Consider the following 20912-nt stretch of genomic DNA (forward strand, 5'->3'; position numbering starts at 1 on the left):
AGATTGGCAGAGCCGAGGCAAAGACGATGTTCAGCATGGACCGGCCGACCAGCCTGCCACAGAGAACAGCAAGAAACCGAGTCGCGTGTCGAGGCGAAGGAGAAGTCGCGATGAGGAAGTCGTCCGCCTCTCGCCTCGGCAGCTGGCCTTGAGCCTCTCGTACGAGCGCAGTGCACTGAGGAGCGCTGTGTGCACGTCCTCCAGACTCCGGCGGGCTCCACTCGCCGTTGCCGCGCTTGCTCAGCTTCATCTCCTCGCCGTCTTCGTCTCGCCCGACCATGCACAACTGCTCGCCCGCCGTGACGCAGATCCTCGCCGAGAATGTCATCAAGGAGCTCGGTGGCCAAGCCGCCTACGACAAGGCCTCGCAAAGCCAGCTCGACGCCGCCGTGGATAAGGTCCGCCAGCGCTTCGCCCAGGCTCTACTCCTCAACTCGCCCATGGCGGCCAATATTGACGAGCTCGAGGACGAGCTGAACGAAGAGCAGGCGGCGCAGGAGGCGGACCGCACAACGGCGCCGACCAAGCCGACGCCGCGCAAACGCTCCGAAGTGCTCGACTGGGCGCAGCGCATGCGCGGCATGTCGTTCGAAGAGCGCATGAGCCTCGACACGCGATGTCTGCGCTTCACTGGCCGACCGATGCACTCGTCGAACCGCTCGCTCGACCAGCTCAAGCCGAGTACGTCGTTCCGACTCGGCTCTTCCGCGTTTGCTGACTGCCTTCTGTCCGCAGTCCGCCTCAAAGACATGCTTATCACGAAGACGCACAAGGGCAGGTACCTGTTGCTGCGCACTGTCGCCCGCCCCCGTGCGTCCGGCGCATGTCGTCCACCTGGCGTAACGAAGCACCTCGCTGACATTTCGTTGTCGGGCAGACATGAAGCAGTTCGCCCTCAGGCTGGCGGTCGAAGATGAGAGCGGGCGCGCCGAGGTGCTCGGTGCTGAGCGTTATTTTCCGACCACGATGGACACGGGCGTAGAGCTCGATGCACTCTTCCCCATCGGCACCGTTCTCGCCGTGCGCGAGCCGACCTACAAGCGGCTTACCCATGGCCCGTCGCTCGCACAAATCCGCGTCTACTCTCCCGCCGACATCGAGCTCTTGCGACCCGGCTCGTCCCTCTACCGCTCGGCTCAATGGTCCACCCCGTCCCCAGCCATGCCCGCCCCTCCAGCCTTACGTCGCCCCGAGGTCGGCGAAGACTGGATCTCTGACCCCGAATACGAGGGCCTGGTGCGCATCAAGCAGTGCGGCGACGCACTCGCCGATGCCACGGAGCCGGAGGAGAGTCTCTTCTTCGCGCTGCATCGCGCGCAGGCCGCGTGGGAGGAGGACCTCTTCGCATCGGCGTATCGCGACGCCAATGCCGTGCTCGCTTACCTCGACATGGGCGTCAAGGGTGAGGCGAACGATCGTACCAACGCGAGGCTGCTTCGCGCCAGGTCGCTCGCAGGCATGCAGCTGATCAAGCGCGCGTTCGACGCTTTCACTGAACTCGAAGACGACAACGAGATCATCGACGAGGGGGACTTCAGTATACGCGATGAGTGCCGCGAACAGATCGACGAGTCGAGGACGGGCGAGTACCCGTGGGACATGCTCGAGGAGCAAGACCACGACTTTGCCGACACCGAGGAATCCGTGGATCACGGCGACTTTGTCGGGTCCATTGAGATTGCAACGTTCCCAGGCGCCGGGCGCGGTGTGCGGGCGACGTGCGACATCGAGCCTGGTACCCTCTTGCTCGTTGAGAAGGCTTTCCGCTACGCGTATACGGATGAATGCCGAGAGCGCGGCTACGACTTCCGCACGAACCTGACGACCGACGCGTCGCGCGTCCACTTGGCGACGGCCGTCATCGAGCGCCTGATGGACGACCCGTCGACCGCCCCCCTTTTGTACGCTCTCTCGGGCGGAGAAAAGTACCCGCCGACAGGCGAGATGCGCCTTGCGCCCATGGAGGATCGCCATGTCAGCGAATTCCTCGTCGCTCCAGCCTTCATCGACGTCGAGCGCATTGAAGCCATCATTGGCGTGAACGCGTGCGCCCTACTTCCTGTCTCGCTCCTCCTGGCCTCTGATTGACCCATTCGCCCGCAGCTTCCCGCTCGAGTGCGGTGCTACCGGCGTTCGTCGCCCAGTCGCGAACGACGAGTTGGAAGGGAGCGTTCTCTTCCTCGGCGCATCGGCATTCAACCACTCGTGTGTTCCAAACGCCAGCTGGCGGTGCTACGGCAATCTCATGGTCGTGCGATCGCGCGCGCACATCAAGAAGGGTGAGCAAATCTTCATCGCGTACGCTACTCCGGAGGGCCCGCCAGAGTGGCCCGAACGCGTTCTTAAGAGCCACTTTGGCGAGGCGGGCTGCCCGTGCCCTGCCTGCGACTCGCGACGCCGCGACCCGCCCGCGCAGCTCAGGCGCCGACTCGAGCTCTCGGACAAGTCTGCGGTCATCGGCGCGCCCAAACTCTACGGTCCGAACGTCCCGGCCTTCAACGCCAACGAGGCGCGGCGCCTGTACGTCCTCGCCGAGCAGCTCGAAAAGACGTACGCGCGCGACCACGTTGCGCTGCGCCCGCTCCTCATCGAGCCGTACTACGCGTGCATGATCGCGGCCAACGCGCCCTCCGACTCGGCGCGCAAGGTCGACTACCTTGTCAAGTGCATTGGCGCAATGGGCGGCGAGCTTCGCATTGAGGGCGACGCGGTCAAGGTCGTCACGGCGCCGCTCGTCTACCTCGACCTCGTTCAGCCAGCAATCCTCCACGTTGTCGCGCACTTTCTCGCCCGCGGCAAGGCGCCGGCGCACCGTGCGGCGGCGAAGAAATGGCTGCTGGTCGGCGTCGACATCGCGCACATCCAGCACAGCGACGAGATCACCGCGTACATCGCGCGATACAACGCCGAGATCAACAAGCTCAATCTCATGTCCTTCGCGGAAGAGGTCGAGGAGGAGGAAGCATAGTCGTGAAACAGCGCAGCCCTGTCTCTTCTCCCTTCTCTAGGAGAGGTACGCCACTGACGCGAGCGATCAAAAGCGAGAGAGAGAAAACGAGGACGATTCCTGCGAATGCACTCCTGCTCGAACACAAACCGGTCCAGCTCGTCCCGCGAGCTGCTGCCATCTCTTCAGACCCTCCCTTCGACCTTGTCCATCTCGCGCCCCTCCTCATCGACGACCCTGCGCATCGCCTCGAGCCACGTCTCGAGCCTGGGCCGTGCCGCCGACGCGAACGAAGTCGCGATGTGGCGCGCGTGCGCGAGAACGGGGAGGCGGCGGAGGGTGCGGCCAGACAGGCCCTGCGGGATGCGACTGGTCAATACCGTACAGACGTAGGCAAAGGGGCGAAGAAGAAGCACCTGGCACTGCTGCGCGAGCGAGAAGAGCAAGTCGCTGCACTGGGTCTCGCGGTCGCCGGCAGTCGCGGCGCTGCCGCCTGCCGAGCGGAGGACCTCGATCGCCTGGTAGTCGTGCAGGTTCTGTTCGGGTGATCGTCAGCGAGGCTGGGGCCGAAGGGGGAAGGGAAAGCAAGCGCACAACTGGAGGGATGAGGCCGGCTCGCATGATCTCCTGTAGGCACGACTTGAGGATCCAGTATACCGCAGCGGCGGGTGGCCTGTGTGCATGCTCATTGAAGCCGTGCCAGGGTACAGGAAGAGCAGCGCAACACACAGGCCGATGTACTGCTTGATGTCGGCGCGGTCGATGAAGGCGTTGTCTGCGCGCAGAAGTTGGGTGGTAGAGTCAGCTCCTGCGTGTCAGGCCGTCAATGACCCTGCACCAGCTCTCGCGCACCGATTGCGCCCGACAGGTTGGACGTGGTCATGATGAGGCAGTTCTTGCGCGTCTTGAGCTTGTCGAGCTGCGTCAGAAGCGCGTTGACGACCTGCACAGGCCCGATAGCGTTAGCTTGCTACGCCACAGGGCGCTACGACGGGAGATCGATAACGCACTCGCAGCGCGTCGGATGGTTCTTTTCCAGACATGGCTCCCGCCCTTGCTGCCGTCAAACTCTCGACCTCGTCTGGGCATCCGGCCAGGTCAGTCTGCCGTTTCCCGATCGCTCCGGGACTGAGATGGGGAGCGCGCACCAATGAGCACGACGACAAAGCTGCGCTCGTCCTCGACCATCTCGGTGACCTGGGCAAACAGGCGCTGCACGAGCTTGCCCGACTCGGAGAACCACTTTGAGAAAAGCGAGTGCGAGTTGATCTCGATCAGTTTGCCGTGCTCGTAGCTGCACCATCGTGCACGGGCGTCAGTACGCGCAGAAGGGAAGACTCTGGGTGCGGGCGCGCACGTACCGGTCCGAGAGGCGGATGGCGAGCTTCTGCGCGAGGGCGCGACACAGCGACGTCTTGCCCGTTCCCGGCGGGCCATGCAGCAGTACGACGCTATGATCCGACCAAGTTCAGCATGACACGGCAAGAACGCCTGGTTGAGGCAGCGCGTACCGATTCCAGGTGACGATGTTGAAGTCGACCATAGCGTCGCTGAAGAGCATCGTCGAGTAGATATAGTTGAGCAGCTTGGCCTTGACGTCGCCCTCGTAGATGAGCGTGTCCCACACGCCCTCGAGGGCGAGGCTCGGGAGCTCGAGCACCGATGCGGCGGGCACGTCCGAGTCGCCGTCCTCGTCAGCGTGCGGCGACGTCGAAAACTCCGTCAGGCGCGATGTCGACGGCGGTTGATAGACGTGGATGTGCAGTGAAACGCCCTCGAGCGGGACGGCAGACGTGGGAAGCGCTGCGGGGGCGCACGAGTGAGCTTCGACTACGCGACGCGGAACGGAAGACGCGCAGGACACACGGCATTCTCCAATCCAGACGCGATCGACGTTCTGCGCGAGGACGCCGACGTCGCGCCAGTCGTGCACCTCGGAGTGCGTGAGGAGCGTCTCGTACTCGCCGTCGAGGTGCTGGCTCATGAGGCGGCGGATCAGGTCGTAGCGCATCGTCGACGTCGGCTTGAGGCGGACCTCGACTGTCGTGCGGCGCGGCAGCGCGTCAAGGACAGTCGATCGAGTTCGTGCAAGAGACGAACGCACCATGCAAAGGCGGCAAGTCCTCGCTCGCCGTACTGCTCCTCCTGCTCCGCGCCGGCTCGACCTCCTCATCCGCGACTCCCGCGTCCTCGAGTGCGTCCGCAACCTCTGCGCCGTCGACCGAGCCCAGCTCAGCCGCCGGACCTCCGCCGCCGCCGCCGCGCAGCGACAGCCTCCGTTCCGTCTCCTGCGTGAGCGCAAGCTCCATGCTCACGTCCTCCTCGTCGCGCTCAAGCTGCTGCTTCGCACCACCCTCGTGCTGGTGTGCCTCGGTTGGCGCCAAAGTAGTCTTTTGCGGTGCGGGCGCGCTCGAGGGAGGGAGCGAGGGCAGTTGGTTGACCGAAGTCGGGCGGGGAGAGAGCGGCGCGCGGGACGGCATGTGGGTGCCGCGCGCGGGCGGCGTTAGTTCGAGTATGGGCATTGGGCGCGTAGAGTAGCGGAGACGAGCGGAGCAGCGCGGAAGATAGCGGGCAAGAGCGACGGGAACGAAGGAAAGGTCAACTCAGGCGCGAGACGGCGGCGTCAATAGTGCGGCAGTTGCGGATCTGCGGCGGCGGGAATCTTGGCACGGAAACAAGCAGCTACGAGTCCTCGAATGGCGCGGAAAGACGCGTGCACGAAACACAGTGGCTCTGCTCGCTTTTCGCACTCTCCGTCTTCGGCCCGGCGCAAGTCGCAGAGAACCACTTTGCATTCAGAGAGTTTTCGTCCGTCTCATCCATTCTATCCTCCTCGTCCACCTACTCGCCCCCTCCCGCTTCGACAGCGTAGGCTGCGAGTCCTGGAGAGGACCGCGCCCGCTCACTTTCCTTTCCGCACTCCTCCATCGCATCGTTCGGGTTTGTCTCGCGGTGGAGCAAGGCGCTTAGATAGCCTTGTTCTTGACGAGGGCTGTGCAAGTGCGGGAACGAGTCAGTATCTATCCATCATGCCGAACCGTTGGCAGCCAGGCAGCGTGCGGCTATGCTGCCACGAGTCGGTAACGGGCCGTCGGCAACGCACTCTCGACCTCGGCAACCGACGCGAGGAGGATGTCGCGCTGGAGCTTCTTGTCGCCGAGCTGCTTCTGGACGTTGCCGAGGACCGTCTCGACGAGGTCGCGCTGCTCCTGCTCGCGGACCTGCGCCTCGAAGCGCACGTACGAGTCGAGGACCGACTTGATGTCGGCCGCGACGGCCGCCTCCTGCTTGAGGCGGAACGTCTCGTGCTCGAGCTGCGCCGTCTCCTGCGATGCGACGATGCCGAACCCCGGCGCGAGAGGTGAGTTTGCGCGCGAAACAGGACACGCGAAGGGTGCGGGGCCGCACCTTGGAGAGCTGGAAGAGCTGCTGGGTCAGGTTCTCGACATCCTTGAGCTCGGTGACGGTCTCGATGCGCGAGCCGACGGCCTTGGTGTGGGCCGCACGCGAGGTGTTGAGGATGTCCTTGACCTTCTGCTCGCGGGGGAGGCGGGGTCGCAACGGAGTGCGCGGTAGTCAGTATACAGTGCTTGTCCAAGTGATACACTGGTCGAGTCCGGCGTGCGGGGAGGAAGACGAGGACGGACCTCGATCTGGCCGTCGGCCCACTCGCGGTAGGGCTCGCGGATGAGGGACGAGACGTAGCCGAGGAAGATGACAAAGGAGCCGAGGATGACGACCTCCTCGTTGAGGACAAAGAGCTCGTTCGAGATGGCGGCGGCCGTGGTCGCGGCGGTGAGCGTGACGATGCCCGTCTTGGAGACGAGCGAGTTGCCGGGGAGGGCGTCGATGAGGGCCGACGCCTTCTGGGCGGGAGCGGGCTGCGAGGTCGACTGGAAGCGGACCCTGCGTGCGGGTGTGCGCCGGCGCGAGCGACCGAGGGGAGGAGGGACGAGGGGGGCCAAGGGGGGTCAGCTCACGGCACCCGCCAAGCGCGGGGAGCGGGCGGGAGGGTGCGCACGGGGCAAGGACACGCGGCTGGACAGCCTGGCGCGCAACACGGGCGGCGGACGAGCGGAGCATGGCGGGCACGGCGGGAGCAGACGGCGGGCGAGCGAGCGCGCGGGCGAACAGGCGGCGAGGCGAGGGCGGCCCCCCCTCCTGCCCCCGGGTGCTCTCGCCTCGCCCACTCGCATCGAGTGGGACCCTGCTGTCTGTTGCCTTGCCCTGGCACTATGCTCTTGAACTCCTGAGACCCCCGACCGCTCGCTCACGAGGTCGTCTCAACCTGCTGTGCCTCCCGCTTCTCCGCTCGCAACTGTCGCTGGTCATTGCCCGAGCTGCTGACCGCAGACCGCGCTCGACTCTCCGCTGGTGCATCGAGGCTCAGCTTGTGCTTCCGCTCAGTCACGCGCTCGCTTCACGAGCGAGGCAGTGGCGAGGTAAGCCCGGACGCGGTGTCAGTTCCTCCCGCTCACCCTCTCTTCAGCGCTCGTCAGCACTCTGAGGCGGCGCGCGAGCAAGACAATCACCATGAGGGGCGTGCTTGCAATCTTCCCGAGCGACCGTGCCGCATGAAGGGCGGCAGGGCTCACAGATAGAGGCAAATCGTGCGAGAGTGGACGAAATGGTCGCCCTTGTGCGGCGAATGTAGCGACTGGAGCGGATCGCACTCTCCAGCATCAGCTACCGCGAGCGTAGCTAGTCCTGAGCAACTTCGATCCCGCCTGAATGCGTGCATTACGACCGCGATGGAGCTCGAACGCGGTGCAGAACTGTCGAGGGCCTGTCTGGCACGAGCGGCAGCAGAGAAGTCCCCTTGGGCAGCCGAGAGCTCTGTCTCTGTTTGCGGGGTTGTAGCGCAAGCACGGGCAGATCACACCGCCGCGTCAAAGCGAGTCCTGCCCCGATCCGGCGGAGCAGAGCAAGAGGGCCGAGCGTCTCAACGGAAGCGCGCGAGACTGCCGTGAACGACCAGGGAGGCCACAGAGAGACACAGAGAGCAGCAAGAACGTCTCGAGTATCGGCGCGGGAGGACGCGAGGAGAGGAAGGGCGAGCCGAGTCGGGGCGAGGGAGGTTGAGGGACGACCGCTCGCTCTGCTCCGCTCTCTGCCGCCCGAGACTCGTTCGTGACTCGCCCAGCGCACTCGCTTGCCCGCACTTCAGCCCCTCTCACTCGAACTGCGCTCGCTCGTCGCGTGCCCACCCCCCTGCCCCCCCTCACCCCGATGCAACCTCCGCCGATTGCGAGCCCCGGCGCGCACGCAGACGAACCCGTGGCTTCCACGAGCACTGCAGACACTGTACGTGCACCGTTCAGCGAACCGCACCGTCCGCGAGACGGGGCAGAGACCTCAGTGTTTGCTGCCCCACCCGTCACGCCTACCGCTGCCTTGTCGCTCGCTTACGACCGCGCGGGAGCCTGACAACGCCTTGCCTCGTCACAGACTGCTTCTACAACTACGTCCGACCTGCCTCCGCCGCTCGAGTCGCCGAACTCGCCGAATCCAGGCGCAAAGCCCGCGCGCCCGCCCAAGGCCGCACAGCGACCCTCGACCGCCTCGATCCGGCAGGACGACGATACCCCCGACGGTAACACGTTTGATGCTCAGCCCGCAGGGAGCGCCGCGCCCGTCTCGTCCGTTGAGAAAGTTGACGATGCCGCCGCGAAGGACGACGCTCCCGGTCCCGGCACGCCGGTGAACCCCTCGACTGCAAGCGCGACCACTGCTGCTGCGCCTCCTGCGAGCGATGTGGCGGCAACTGCAGCAGCAGACACGCCCGAGCGCTCGTCGACGGCTACGCAGTCGGTGTCGGCACAGACGGGCGAGTCGTCGACAATCGCGTCCAAGGGCGCTCCCGCATCGACCTCGACCTCGCTCCCCTCGCCCGCTGCCGCGACCGCTACTGCCCCTCCTGCCACCGCGGCAAACAACGCGGCGTCCAGGCCGACTCCCGCCCCGGCCGCCTCGTTCCCCGCAGCTGCTCCCGCCTCGTCCTCGGCTCCGCGCTCGACTCAGCCGCAAGCGCAGCAAAAGAAGAAGCGGAAAGGCCCCTTCTCGTTCCTCCTCGCGTGCATCCCCTGCGTCTCGTCGACCGGGCATGACGACACAGCGCCTGGCGCAGGGCTTCAAAAGCGCCCCTCGACCTCGGCGCGTCTCCTCGAGAAGGAGCAGGAGAAGCGTCAGCAGGCCGCCGCCAACGACAAGACGTCGTCCTCGGCCGCGACCGCCGACGAAAAAGACGCTGCCGCAGCGACGCCCGCCGCCGCTCCCGTCGCGCCCGTCGAGCCCGAATCGGCCATCACGCCCAACCCGACCGAGCCGCTCGCGGCCGTCGCCGCCGCCACCGCTGCTGCGGGGTCGTCGCCCTCTGCGACCGCTGCGGGCACGCTGACGGCGCCGCCCCCGCCCCCGCCGACGAGCTCGCCGTCGCAGCGGGGCGTGGTCCTCCCGCCCGAGGAGACCGAGGGCGTCACGAGCGGCGCGGTCGTCCCGCCGGGGCAGGCGGCGCTCGTGCAGCAGCAGCAGTCGCCGCAGCAGCCGGAGCAGGCTGCGGCGCCGGCGAAGCAGCGGAGGCGCAAGAGTGGCAAGCACCCGAAGGGGGCGAGCGCGACGGAGGGGATCATCACGAGCGTGCCGGAGCCGGGGGCGCTCGGAGGCGGGATCCACCTTGCTGTGCCGGGGGAGACGACGAGCGACGAGGACGAGTCGGATGAGGAGGAGGACGAGGACGAAGAGGACGAGGACGAGGAAGAGGAGGAGGACGAGGAGCAGGGCTTGATCGCGCGCGGGGGCGTCGGGATCCCGATCGGCGAGGACGGGCTGCCCCATCCGCTGCTCGACGAGCTGAGCGAGGACTTTAAGGGGCGCAAGTGCCTCGTGCTCGACCTCGACGAGACGCTCGTGCACTCGAGCTTCAAGGTGCGTCCGATCCCCTCTTGCGCTCGTGCGCGGTTCGGTGCTGACGCTCGGGACGCGCAGATGGTGCATCAAGCCGACTATGTCGTGCCCGTCGAGATCGAGAACCAGTTCCACAACGTCTACGTGATTAAGCGACCAGGCGTCGACAGTGCGTGTCTTGCTCTGCTTGTTTGCAGACTACGGCTGATCCCGCCGACGCCTCTGCAGCCTTCCTCAAGGCGATGGGAGACATCTACGAGGTCGTCGTATTCACGGCGTCGCTGTCCAAGTATGCCGACCCCGTTCTCGACCAGCTCGACGTGCACCGCGTCGTCAAGCACCGCCTGTTCCGCGAGAGCTGCTATAACAACAAGGGCAACTACGTCAAGGTGGCCCTCTTTCCTTGCTCGGCCGATGCTGCATGCCGTACTGACGTGGATGTCGACCCGCAGGACCTCTCGCAACTCGGCCGGCCGATCAGCGAGTGCATCATCATCGACAACTCGCCCGCGAGCTACGTCTTCCACCCGAACAACGCCGTCCCGATTAGCAGTTGGTTCAACGACCCGTGAGTGCAGTTTTGACATCCTTGCTCAACCTCACCACCGCCTCCTGACGCGCCCTTGATCCTCCTCGCAGCCACGACACCGAGTTGACAGACCTCGTCCCGTTCCTCGCCGACCTGGGCACGGTCGACGACGTGCGCAGCGTGCTCGACGCCAACCTGTACCCACCGCAGGCTGCGCTGGACCAGCAGCCCGAGGCGGGCTTCCAGTCGCTGCAAGTCTAGAGGGTCCTCGCCGTCGCATCCGCCCCGTCTTCGCATTGCTCGCTCGACGTAGACTGCAGCATCCGGTCGGCGTGCACCGACGTGTCGACCTCCGCTCTCCCAGCATGAGATACCCCTTTCCCCCCCACGCCTCGCCTCCCTCCCCACTAGCCCTCTTCGTTCTGTGCACTCTCTCTGCCTTGCGTCGACACGGTTAGGCCGGGCCCGTGTCGACCTCGCCCCTTCTTCTTTCGCCCGTGATACCCGTACCTAGGTCCTCCTCCCGTTCTCCGTCCCTTCGAAAACACGCGTGCCTGCCCCTCCCTCTTTCCCTCCCGTTCAGTCCTGTGTGCTTGTGTGCTCTCTGCCCTCCCATTCCCCAGCTCGTACTCCTCTAGTCTCGCGAGCGCCGTCCCCCTCTCTCGCTCGAGTGCCTGCATCGCGATACCACTTGTTCCTTCTCGCGTCTGAGATCCTGTGAGAGCTTCGTAGACGCGCTGTCATTGCTGGCATACGCTCAGAGGGAGGGTAGAGGATGAGCGCCGCACCCGCGTTGTTGTCGGGCTTGTGGCTCCGGTTCTTGCTCGCCTCTCGCTTCGCACGCCGCAGAGTTGCGCGTACTTGCATTCTGTGACTCTTTGATTGCGCTACCCGACGCGCTCCTTGTCCCCAAATCGCCGCACCTCGTCTCGCCGTTCCCGGCCTTCTCGTCATCCCCTCGCGCTCACGCCCCGCCTCGCCCGTCCGGGACGACGTCGAGCCATGTCGCGCCCCTTTTTCGACCGCACGTCCGAGTTTCGCAGCGCCGTAGAGTCGGCCGCGTTCCGCGCCGCGTCGGCCGGGTCGTCGTCGGCCCAGGCGCAGCAGCCCCTCCTCAACGGCAGCGCAGGCGGCGCAGCGAACAAGGGGCGCAATGCGCAGCGGAGCGAGTTTGCGAGGATGGCGGCCAAGATCGGGAAGGACATCCAGCAGACGACGGGCAAGCTCGAGAAGCTCGCGCAGCGTCAGTCGTCGTCTCGCTGCACCGCGTTTTGACCGGGACGGGCACGGCTGCACAGTGCCTGCCGGACTCTGCGGTCGCGTTGTTTTGTGAGGAAACTGACGCGTTCGTCCGAACGCAGTCGCCAAGCGCAAGACTCTCTTCGACGACCGGCCTGTCGAGATTAGCGTGCGTTCACGCGTTCGCCGCGCTTCGTCGAACGCGTGCAACTCTTCCATTCGTATTGTGCTGCTAACGATCATTCGCGCGCGCAGGAGCTCACCTATATCATCAAGCAAGACATCGCGGCGCTCAACTCGCAGATTGCGCAACTGCAAGCCTTCACTCAGTCCAACCTGAACGCTGGCGGCAAGCAGGTCTCTGAGCACAACAAAAATGTCGTCACCATGCTTCAGACCAAGCTCGCCGACACGACGATCGGCTTCAAGGACGTGCTGGAGATCCGAACACAGGTGCGGCGCGATGTGGCTGTTCGGCACAACGCGGTCCCGGCATCGACTGATGTACCATGTTGCGCCTATCACAGAACATGAAGGCGTCGCGGGATCGAACCGAGCAGTTCACCTATACGGGCGGGTCGAACGCTCGCAACGCTCCTCCATCCGGTGAGCTTCGCCTCGCCGACCCGCTCGCTCTCTCCTGCCGCTGACCCCGCGGTGTGGGGTGCACCTCGCTCACGCATAGTCCTTCGATCCCGCGGTGCCCCTCCACCATCATCTCAACAACCCTCCTCGCGCTACCCTCGACCCTCTGGCACGACCTCCTCCCACCCCTACACCGCCTCGTACGAAACAGACTCGCCCCTGTACCGTCCACCTTCCGCGCTCGGCGGCTCGAGCATTCTCGACTCGCAAAGCAAGGGCAAGGGCAAAGCCGCCGCGGGCGCCAACAGCGACTTTCTCGCGCTCGACCTCGGCGCGCCGACCGACTCGCAGCTCACCAGCGCCGAGGGCGGATACATGCAGCAGGAGCTCGCGCAGCAGCAGGGCGACGACCAGTATCTGTCGTCGCGGAGCACGGCGATCGAGACGATCGAGAGCACCGTTGCCGAGCTGGGCCAGATCTTCTCGCAGCTCGCGCACATGGTCGCCGTGCAGGGAGAGCAGGTCACGCGCATCGACGCCGACACGGAGGACATCGCCGCCAACGTCTCGGGCGCCCAGTCGTGAGTCGCCGCTCGTTCCCTTGCCGTGCAGCCGGCGGGCGGTGGCAGACGCGCCGCTGCGCTTGTTACCGGCGACGACGGTGGCAAACAAAGACTAACATGCACGTGCCTGTGCAGTGAGCTCCTGCGATACTACGCGAGCGTGTCGTCAAATCGCTGGCTCATGATGAAGGCGCGTCATTCTCCTCTCCTTCCACCGCTCTCCTCGTACTCATGCTTTGCTTGCACGCCCACAGGTCTTTGGTGTGCTCATTGTGACATTCCTGTTGTTTGTGCTCGTGTCGTAGAGTTCTTCTTCAGTCGGGGGCGGAGTTGCGTGGAAGGAGACTTCGCTTTGATGAGATGCCCCTGCGGCGTGAGTTCCTGTGCAGTATCGCCTCGAGAGATCTCCAGGAGAGCTGGGCAAGCAACAGAAGTCCAAATCGTGCGCGGGTGGATGCCCTTGTCCTCCGCTCCTTCATCGCCTCGGCTCTGCATTCTCCCATACCCTCGAGCTCACTCTGACAGTCCATCGCACCGACTTCTACGCTGTACACCCAGCCGAAATCGCTATCCACTTGCTCTTCCTTCCGCTCGTCTTCGCTCCGCTGCTCCGCGTCCCCCACCTCTGTCGACCTTCGACATCATCGTCCCTGTGAGCGCTCCGAGATGCGCTCGTCAGTCAAAAGCGAGCGGATTGGGCCATTCGGAACCTACTCAGACGCGCGCAAGCTGACCGGTGCGTGTCCTCGTTCTTCCGTCCTGCTGCCTCCCCCGCTCGCGCGCACAGCTCGTCCTCACATGCTTCGCACTCGTACATGCTGACCAGTCGCTGACTGTTATGCAGATGCCGACTTCGAGCGCGACCTGACGGAAAAGGAGAAGAGCCTGATTTCCAGTGGACACCTCTGGCTCGAAGACCCGCCTACGCACCTCTCGCCGTTAAGTTGGCCTCGACTCGTCCCTCCCGCAATCGAGTGGGAAGTCAGGCAAGCGGCGATTGACGGCAACGTCAAGGCGTGGAACGTCGAACTTGCACAGCTCTATTCGGTCCTCGAACCGGTCCAGTGGCAGCAACTGCTGCGGGATCATCGGCGCGACCACGCCGCGTATCGCGAGTGGTCCCGTCGTGTGGACCAACAGGGCGAGACTGCGCGAATGGAGCGGGATGCTGCGAATCGTCGGGCCAGGCTGCGCTTCATCCAGTGCCTCTGTACCGTCCTTCCCGGCACTCCTTTGGCGGTGTTTTCTCGACTGACTCAGGCTGCTTTCCCGCGGCAGCTCTCTTCGATCTTCACGAAGCCGTGCTTGCAGGTCGCAAGCCTACTTTGCTCGCCCTCAGTCGCGACGCACATGATTCGTGTGCTACTCTTCTTCTGCCCGGGGCTTCCCGTTCAGACGCGAAGAATCTCGACAATCTGACATCGCAAACGAGCAAGTCTCTCTAATCTGCACCGCCGACTGAACCTGAGAAGCAAAAGCACTTGAGTTGATTCCGGAGGCATCTTCTCCCCAGCGTCAGCCCATGCATGTGGACTTTTCGTCCGTAGCCTCGTAGTGCGCCAATGTCGGAACGAGACTGCTGACCTTGTAATATTCTCAACTCGGTTTCCAAAATTTCGCAAACTGGTCGATACTTTGGCCCGACGAGATAGTCTGCGGACGCGACCGGCCGACAAACGACGTAACTTTCGGCACAACTCACGCTGCTCTCTCTTTCCCCCGCTACCGCAACGCGACCTCGCTTAACGAGATGAGCAGGAAGCACTTCGAATTTGCCAGCGCATCGCGTGCGCGCAGACGGCTACGACCCCTCACATCTTCAGCGGACCAAGCAGCTCGTCCTCCTCGTCGAACGGGTTGAACGCGACCGCGGTTGCCACGCCTGGCGTGCTCACCTTGCCGTCGGCGACGGGAGCGACGACGGGTGCAGTAAAGACGGGCGAGCTCGTCGACTTGGGCCAGTCGAAGCCGGGCGAGAGACGCGCCGAGAGCGGCGCAGCATCGGTCCCGACCGTCGTGCGGGCAAACTCCATGCGCGACTTGGCGGGCGGCGAGAGGGCGTACGACGACGGCGCCGTGGGCGCGACGGGCGAGTGCGAGCCTGCAGTTGGCGAGGGCAGCGACGAGCCAGGGAAGGACGACGCGGTTCCGGAGCGGGACGCGCGCACAGCGGCGGCGATGGACGGCGGCGAAGGGACGGACGTCGTGCGGGTGTGCGTCGCGCTGCCGACGGCCGCCGCCGCGGACGGCGCGAAGGGGAAAGCGAACGCCTTGGCTCCCGGGTTGAGCGAGAGTCCGGCGCGCGGCAGATCGTCGGCGAGGTCCTGCGAGGGCGAGAGGCGGTGGAGACCCTGACTACCGGGAGCAGCCGACAAGCCCTTGTTGGCGCCGAGGTCGAAAGCGATGCTAGCGGGCGTCATGGCAGGCGAGGGCGTAGCCGACGAAGGGGCGGTCGGCTCGGCAGCCCAGGGCGAAAACGGCGACGAGGGCGGCGGGCCGATGGGCGAAGTCGTGGTCGAGCCGATGGCGGCGGCGTGCGGGAAGGAATCGCTGCGCGGCGACACAACCGCGGGAGACTGCGGCTGATCGGCGAGGATCTCCTGCTCCTGCGACTCGACCTCCTCGTGGCCGGCACCGGAGTCGGGCGACGCCTGATCCTGGTCCGCTTCAACCTCCTTGCTCTGCCGCCTGGACCCGCCCAGCTCATTCACGTCCAATCCAAGACCCTCCCAGTCGCCGTCGGCGAGGCCGACGCCAGCGCGCAACGTCGGCGAGTCGGGCACGACAAAGAGGCCGTCGTCGTCGTCGTCGTCGTCGAGCATGTGGAAGAGCTGGCTCGGGATCAAGCTCGCTTGATGCGGCGTCATCGGACTCAACGGACCGTCGAGACCGGGCGACTCGGTCCCGCCGGCTAGCAAACCCGAGTCGAGGTACTGCAGTGGCAGCGCGAGAGTGCGGGGTTTCGATGCGTGGCCTCCGGGCGATGAGTCGTCGAGCGAGCCGGTGAGGGACCCTGCGCGCGCGGAGCGGGGCGGCGGCGACGGCTCGTTGACGGGCGCGAGGCCGTCGAACCCGAACGGAAGGAAGTGCGACGCAGAGTCGTCGCCAGTCTGAGCATGAGCAGCGCGGTGTTGCATGCGATGCTCGAGAAAGCCGGTCTGCGGGAGCGCATTGGCGCCGCCGTTCGGGGCGGCGGGAAACGACGTCGGCCAGCCCGAAGCGTCGGCGCCGGCGCCGTACGGCGATGGGTCTTCCATGGCAGCGAGGGTAGGCGAGGACGGCGCAGACTGGAAGGCGCCCGTGTGCGGGTCGAAGTGGCCCGATCGGATACTAGTCGGACGCGAGTTGTTGGCGGAGAGCGGGTGGACATAGGGGTAGTTGCGACGGCCATAGGCGCCACCGCCGAAGGGTGCAGCGAAAGCGTTGGCGACGGCGCCGACCCCGCCGAGAGTAGCGGTCGCGGGGACCAGGTGCGGCGGAGCCATACTGTACATGCCGCCGACGGGACCGCCGACGCCGCGCCCTCCTGCAAAGCCCATCTGCGCCAGCTCGGTGCGGCGGCCGGCGAGCAGCGCGCGGCGCACCTCGAGCTTACGCTCCATCTCGCCCACCTTCTGCAGCACCTCGTCGAGCGCCTTCTCCTTGTCCTTCAGCTCGTCGCGCTTCTTGATGACATCGTCGCGGAGCTTCTTTTCGCGCTCCTTGCGCTCGCGCTTCTTCTTCTCCTTGCGCTCAACGGCCTCGAGACCCTTGCGCTCGAGTGCGCGGATCTCGTCGCGCAGCTTGTCGACGCGCGCCTGCGCCTCCTTGATGACGCTCCTGCGCTCGTTGAGCTCCTTCTCCGCCTCGGAGCGACTCGCCTCGGCAAGGCGCTTCGCCTCCTCGAGACTCTTGGTCTTGGCCTTGAGCTCGGCGCGGAACGCGTCCTCGTCGCGCTTCTTGCCGCGCAGCACCTCGAGCTCGTCCTGCAGCCGCTGCTCCGTCTCGGCGGCCGACGCGCGCAGCTCGTCCAGCTGCGCCTGCAGCTCGACGAGGATCGGATCCGACGCCGCGGACCCAGTCAAACCCTTGAAGCCGTCCCCGGCAGCGACCGGCGGACCTGCACCGAGTCCGCCCTTCGCGCCTACGCCACCACCGGCGCCTGCCTCATCCGCCGCGGCGCGCTCTGCCTCGGCGGCCTCTCGCGCGGCATGCTCGGCCTTGTTCTTCAGGCGCGTGAGGCTGGTGGGGCTCGAGCGGCGCTGCCCTGCGCGGAAGACGCGCTTCGAGAGGCGGGATGAGGCGAGGGCTGATTTCGAGGTCGGGGAGGGAGGCGGGGCGGTTTCGGAGTTCGATGTGAGTGGTGAGACGTTGCGATGGTCGACTGAGGTGGAGGAGGTGTGCGAAAGAGGGACAGAGGCCGGAGTGGATGCGCCGGAGACGGTTGCATTGGTCGAACCGCCGGCGGAGTACGTCGGGTGATCCGAATCTGCGAAGACATCATGAGCGGATGTCGACCGGTCGCGAACATGCGGTGCTGCGCACCATGCTCATCGTCTTCCACGCTCATCTCCTTGACGCCCTGCTCGAGACGCCCACGACGCTCGTGCTCGTCGAGGTTGTCACTCGCCCACAAGCGGAGGGAGTACCAGTTCCCAAATACGCCGAGCCACAGCTCGCCGCCGAGACCGAGAAGGGCGCTCAGCTCCGGATGCTTGCGCTGCGCCTGGAGCTGCTGCTGCTTCTTGACGCCCGCAGTGGACGAGGCGGGGCGAGACGAGGGGACGTAGACGGTGCTGAAGAGATGGTAGGAAGCATAATTGTACGTATGAGTCTTGATAGATAGGCTGATGCGGTTCGAGAACGACAGGACATGGCGGTCTGGCGGCCCTCCTCGACGGCTCGCGGCGCTGCGCGAGTCGCTCGCAGCAAGGCCGGAAGCGCCGCGGCGCTTGCCGTGATGGCCGTTGCCATGCGAGCCGACGTCCTTGCCGTTCGCCTGGCCGGCCTGTACGCCTGCTGCGCCCGGTTGCGCAGAAGACGACGGAGCCGAGGCAGGCGATCGTGCCGGGCTCGACGAGTCGCAGCGGCGGAGGTGGGCGTGGAAGGACAGCGAGGTGACGTGCGTACGAAACGAAGCCGGGCCCGGGTTGGTCAGGTAAGCTGCACAAAGACCCGCAAAGCGAGGGCAAGGGTTAGCGCCGGGAGACCAAGGAGGCAGCTGCACTAAGTCAACGCGGCTCTCTGAGCGCGCGCCGGGCTCGCCGCCGAGTGCGACAGTGTGCTCGACTGCAGCACTGCCATCTGTGCACGCCCGGCTACCGGTGCCGCCGCGCACGACGAGCTTTGCCCGCCCCTCGACTCGTCGCCTGCACGCGAGTACGCGCGCGTCCCTCGTCGTCCGAGAGCCCGATCAACGGGTGAAAGAACGCACCGAGCAGCGTCAACCCGACCAGGGCGGCCAGCGCGGTCCAGTAGTCGCGCAGGCGGTCGAGCGGGCCGAGGACGCCTACGCCTGCACCCGCTCCCGCGAGCAGCGGCGTGACGGCGGCGCTCATTCGAGTGCCCGCAGCCAGACGCGGCGTTTTCAACGCTGGTGAGCCTGTGCAAGCGCTGCTTCCAAGCCAAGTGAGCGAGAGCGCGGCGGACGAAAACGGCAGCAGCGCGCTCGCAACGTCTCCGCGTCGAAGCCGAGCCCGAATCGCCGTCTCTCGCCCCTCCCGTCGCATCCTGCGCCATGGCCGCTGCGGTTGTGGACCGCCGCAGTGGCAATCCCAGCTCTGTCGGGCCCTACGTCCCCGTCGAGACCATCGTGCGCGAGCTTCGGAAACGTGTCCACCGCCACAACCAGCTCGTCGGAGGCTACTTCCGGGTCGTCAGAAAGTGCTATAGCTTGCTGAACGAGGACGACAAGAAGCTCTGCGTCGTTCCCAGTACCCAGCGCGTGCGCGGCTATTCCGAGCACGACTTGCCTGTCGTCGAGGTTGTCCACATGCTTGATCAATCGCCCTTCCCCTTCGTCTGGGACGAGGTGGTTCGCAAGCCTGCGATATGAAGCGGAAGTACAACAGCAGCTGCGTCAATCGCGCGTTGCGCGGTGCTGTCGAGCTTGCGCATGTAGTGCGTCTCGTCCCCTCTCGCTTGCCACTCACGACTCTCGCCTGGCCCGTGCTAATCGCCGAACCGCAGCGCATTGGGACGGACTCTGCTGTCCTCGGACATGTGCTGCGAACTGTCGTTCTGCTCGAGAGCAGCAAGGTCGTCGCACTCTTTGCGATGGTCAAAGGCCTTGGCCTGGTCAAATTCGGTGAGTTGTCTCGTCATAATCGCTCCCGAGCGCCTAGGATGCTTTCAATTAGCATGTATTACCGGATCCTCACGGGCTTGAAGATACTCCAGAACGCCGCTCTATCGAGTGGCGCTGAGGCGCAACGAGCGGAATGAGGCCTCGAACACGCACTGACTTCTCTCTCGTCTCACGCGCAGACTCGCTGACCGGCGGCTCTTTCACTCTGTTTGCGAGAGGAAGTACGCTGCTCGGGCCTCCGTCAATGACTGTGGGACTGCTACAAGGCTTCCGCAGGGTGGAGTCGCTGTTCGTCGTGATTGATTCGCTTCTTCGCTAGGCGCACAGCACCGTTGCGCACGAGATTCGGTGTGTTGGAACGCGGATCGTGGATCTGCTCCCCGACGATCGCTCGCCGGCTAGGTACAAGACGCGATTTCGTATGTGCCTGCAAGGCTGACTCGCGACGACCCAGCTAGCTCGGCCCGTGCGGCTCGACAGACTCGACATTTTGTGTCGATGCTACGGTACAAAGCTTGCTGTCGCCTGGCTGATTTTGTCTTCTTGTGATTCCCGGCTCGGCGTTACCGCTACAATGCTGTCATTGGGTTGTCACGGCCTAGTGTCGCAGCTCTCTGACCTCGCACGTCGTCCCTTCTCTTCTTTGCCCATGTTCTACGGATGAACCGACGCACCCTGTTTCTGGTGCACACCTCGCTGAGCCTGGATGGGCTGAGAGGAAACATGAATCGCTCGCCGCTCTGACCCTACACATCGGACACCGTCTCCGGATTGCCGTCCACAGCGTTTCTGTCGCTTCTTCGAGCCTCGCATGCTAACTACGAGCCTTGTCGTGCAGGATACACGGTCGTTGACGGCGGTCTGGTCTTGACGTGGCGAAATTCCGAGGAGATCTCGCAGGGCAGAAGGTGCAGAGGAAGTGAACGGCAGCGGATTTAAAATTGATGACTTCTCCTGATTCCTGTCTCGGCCTGTGTGTCCTCTGTGCAACGCTGTCCCGTGCAATCCGGCGCAGGCGGAAGCGAGAAGCAGCCTCTCCTCCCCTGATGTCGCCTCGTCGCGTGCGCCCCACCTGACCTGCCGGTCCTTCCCCTCCTCCATCACCGCACATCATGTCGAACAGCTACATCGTCGTCTTCAAGCCCGAGTCGGACGGCCCGCACGCCTCGGCCGACGCCATCTCGGACCTCGCCTCCAAGGTCGAGGGTTCCGGCGGCAACATCAAGCACCACTACGACAGCAAGGTGCGCTGCGCGCAGGCTCTCAATAGCACGAGGGAGGTTGACGTGAGGGTGCGGGCAGGTCATGCGCGGCTTTGCAGGCTCGTTCAGCGAGGACCTCAAGTCGGAACTGGAGCAGGTGCGTCTCCCTCCCGATCTCGGCCACGGTCCTGCGGCTGACGATATCCCGTTCGAGCAGCACCCGGGCGTCAAGTACATCGGTGCGCACCTCTCTGATTCGTAGCTAAGCCGTTCCGCAATCGCTGACTGACGCTCTCACCCTCCCCCACCTCGGATGACGCGTTCTTGTCGGTTCGCTCGACAGAGCCCGACGGTGCTGTCAGCACCATGTAGAGCGCTTCAACACCGTACGCACAGACTGTATCGCCAAGAATCACGACTGTAAAGACCTGCCTGCCGTTAACCGTCACTTCCTGCCTCGGTTTCAACCTCTTGAAGGCCGTTTGCGCTTTGCCGAGCCTCACCTCATAAAGCGTCTGCAGCGCGGCGCGAAGCTCACGTGAGGCTGCGACGCTTCTCAGGCTCGTGGTCGAAAGAGCGCGTCCTTGCATTGCCGCCACTTCCGCCGCTCAGCGGCCGCTCGCGCTGCTCGATCGTTTGAGTCTTTCGCCGAAGCTGC

The 20912-nt window shown here is 65.0% G+C and overlaps 8 protein-coding genes across 8 annotated transcripts; 5 read left to right on the forward strand and 3 right to left on the reverse strand.

Annotated features, from left to right (window-relative positions):
- Positions 1-278: 278 nt before the first annotated feature.
- SET6 (Set6p) lies at positions 279-2968 on the forward strand (the record flags this gene model as incomplete). Its single annotated transcript, XM_076651501.1, has 4 exons — positions 279-681; positions 736-810; positions 878-2045; positions 2104-2968. The coding sequence occupies 4 exons, from the start codon at positions 279-281 to the stop codon at positions 2966-2968; spliced, it is 2511 nt and encodes an 836-aa protein (XP_076502918.1).
- Positions 2969-3132: 164 nt separating this feature from the next.
- JCM10292_005557 (uncharacterized protein) lies at positions 3133-5469 on the reverse strand (the record flags this gene model as incomplete). The annotated part of the gene is made up of 11 exons (XM_076651502.1): positions 3133-3303; positions 3364-3483; positions 3542-3620; positions 3677-3722; positions 3800-3890; positions 3958-4028; positions 4096-4241; positions 4309-4398; positions 4459-4750; positions 4814-4987; positions 5052-5469. The coding sequence occupies 11 exons, from the start codon at positions 5467-5469 to the stop codon at positions 3133-3135; spliced, it is 1698 nt and encodes a 565-aa protein (XP_076502919.1).
- A 444-nt stretch (positions 5470-5913) lies between these two features.
- ATP4 (F1F0 ATP synthase subunit 4) lies at positions 5914-7030 on the reverse strand (the record flags this gene model as incomplete). Its single annotated transcript, XM_076651503.1, has 5 exons — positions 5914-5939; positions 6051-6273; positions 6356-6481; positions 6595-6853; positions 6969-7030. 5 exons carry the CDS (start codon positions 7028-7030, stop codon positions 5914-5916), a joined length of 696 nt encoding a protein of 231 aa, XP_076502920.1.
- A 1146-nt stretch (positions 7031-8176) lies between these two features.
- JCM10292_005559 (HAD family hydrolase) lies at positions 8177-10640 on the forward strand (the record flags this gene model as incomplete). Its single annotated transcript, XM_076651504.1, has 6 exons — positions 8177-8251; positions 8396-9871; positions 9932-10019; positions 10079-10239; positions 10303-10418; positions 10490-10640. The coding sequence occupies 6 exons, from the start codon at positions 8177-8179 to the stop codon at positions 10638-10640; spliced, it is 2067 nt and encodes a 688-aa protein (XP_076502921.1).
- A 741-nt stretch (positions 10641-11381) lies between these two features.
- SED5 (t-SNARE syntaxin) lies at positions 11382-13071 on the forward strand (the record flags this gene model as incomplete). Its single annotated transcript, XM_076651505.1, has 7 exons — positions 11382-11622; positions 11741-11787; positions 11874-12071; positions 12146-12224; positions 12415-12784; positions 12902-12956; positions 13021-13071. 7 exons carry the CDS (start codon positions 11382-11384, stop codon positions 13069-13071), a joined length of 1041 nt encoding a protein of 346 aa, XP_076502922.1.
- Positions 13072-14577: 1506 nt separating this feature from the next.
- Positions 14578-18303, reverse strand: JCM10292_005561 (uncharacterized protein; the record flags this gene model as incomplete). The annotated part of the gene is made up of 3 exons (XM_076651506.1): positions 14578-17234; positions 17291-17908; positions 18180-18303. The coding sequence occupies 3 exons, from the start codon at positions 18301-18303 to the stop codon at positions 14578-14580; spliced, it is 3399 nt and encodes a 1132-aa protein (XP_076502923.1).
- A 179-nt stretch (positions 18304-18482) lies between these two features.
- On the forward strand, positions 18483-18800 carry JCM10292_005562 (uncharacterized protein; the record flags this gene model as incomplete). Its single annotated transcript, XM_076651507.1, has 1 exon — positions 18483-18800. One exon carries the CDS (start codon positions 18483-18485, stop codon positions 18798-18800), a length of 318 nt encoding a protein of 105 aa, XP_076502924.1.
- Positions 18801-20164: 1364 nt separating this feature from the next.
- Positions 20165-20626, forward strand: JCM10292_005563 (uncharacterized protein; the record flags this gene model as incomplete). The annotated part of the gene is made up of 4 exons (XM_076651508.1): positions 20165-20296; positions 20355-20411; positions 20472-20493; positions 20598-20626. The coding sequence occupies 4 exons, from the start codon at positions 20165-20167 to the stop codon at positions 20624-20626; spliced, it is 240 nt and encodes a 79-aa protein (XP_076502925.1).
- Between the last annotated feature and the right edge of the window lie 286 nt (positions 20627-20912).

This window comes from Rhodotorula paludigena (genome assembly GCF_050403205.1).
Source record: "Rhodotorula paludigena JCM10292 DNA, Rt_paludigena_JCM10292v1_ctg52, whole genome shotgun sequence".
NCBI lineage: Eukaryota > Fungi > Basidiomycota > Microbotryomycetes > Sporidiobolales > Sporidiobolaceae > Rhodotorula > Rhodotorula paludigena.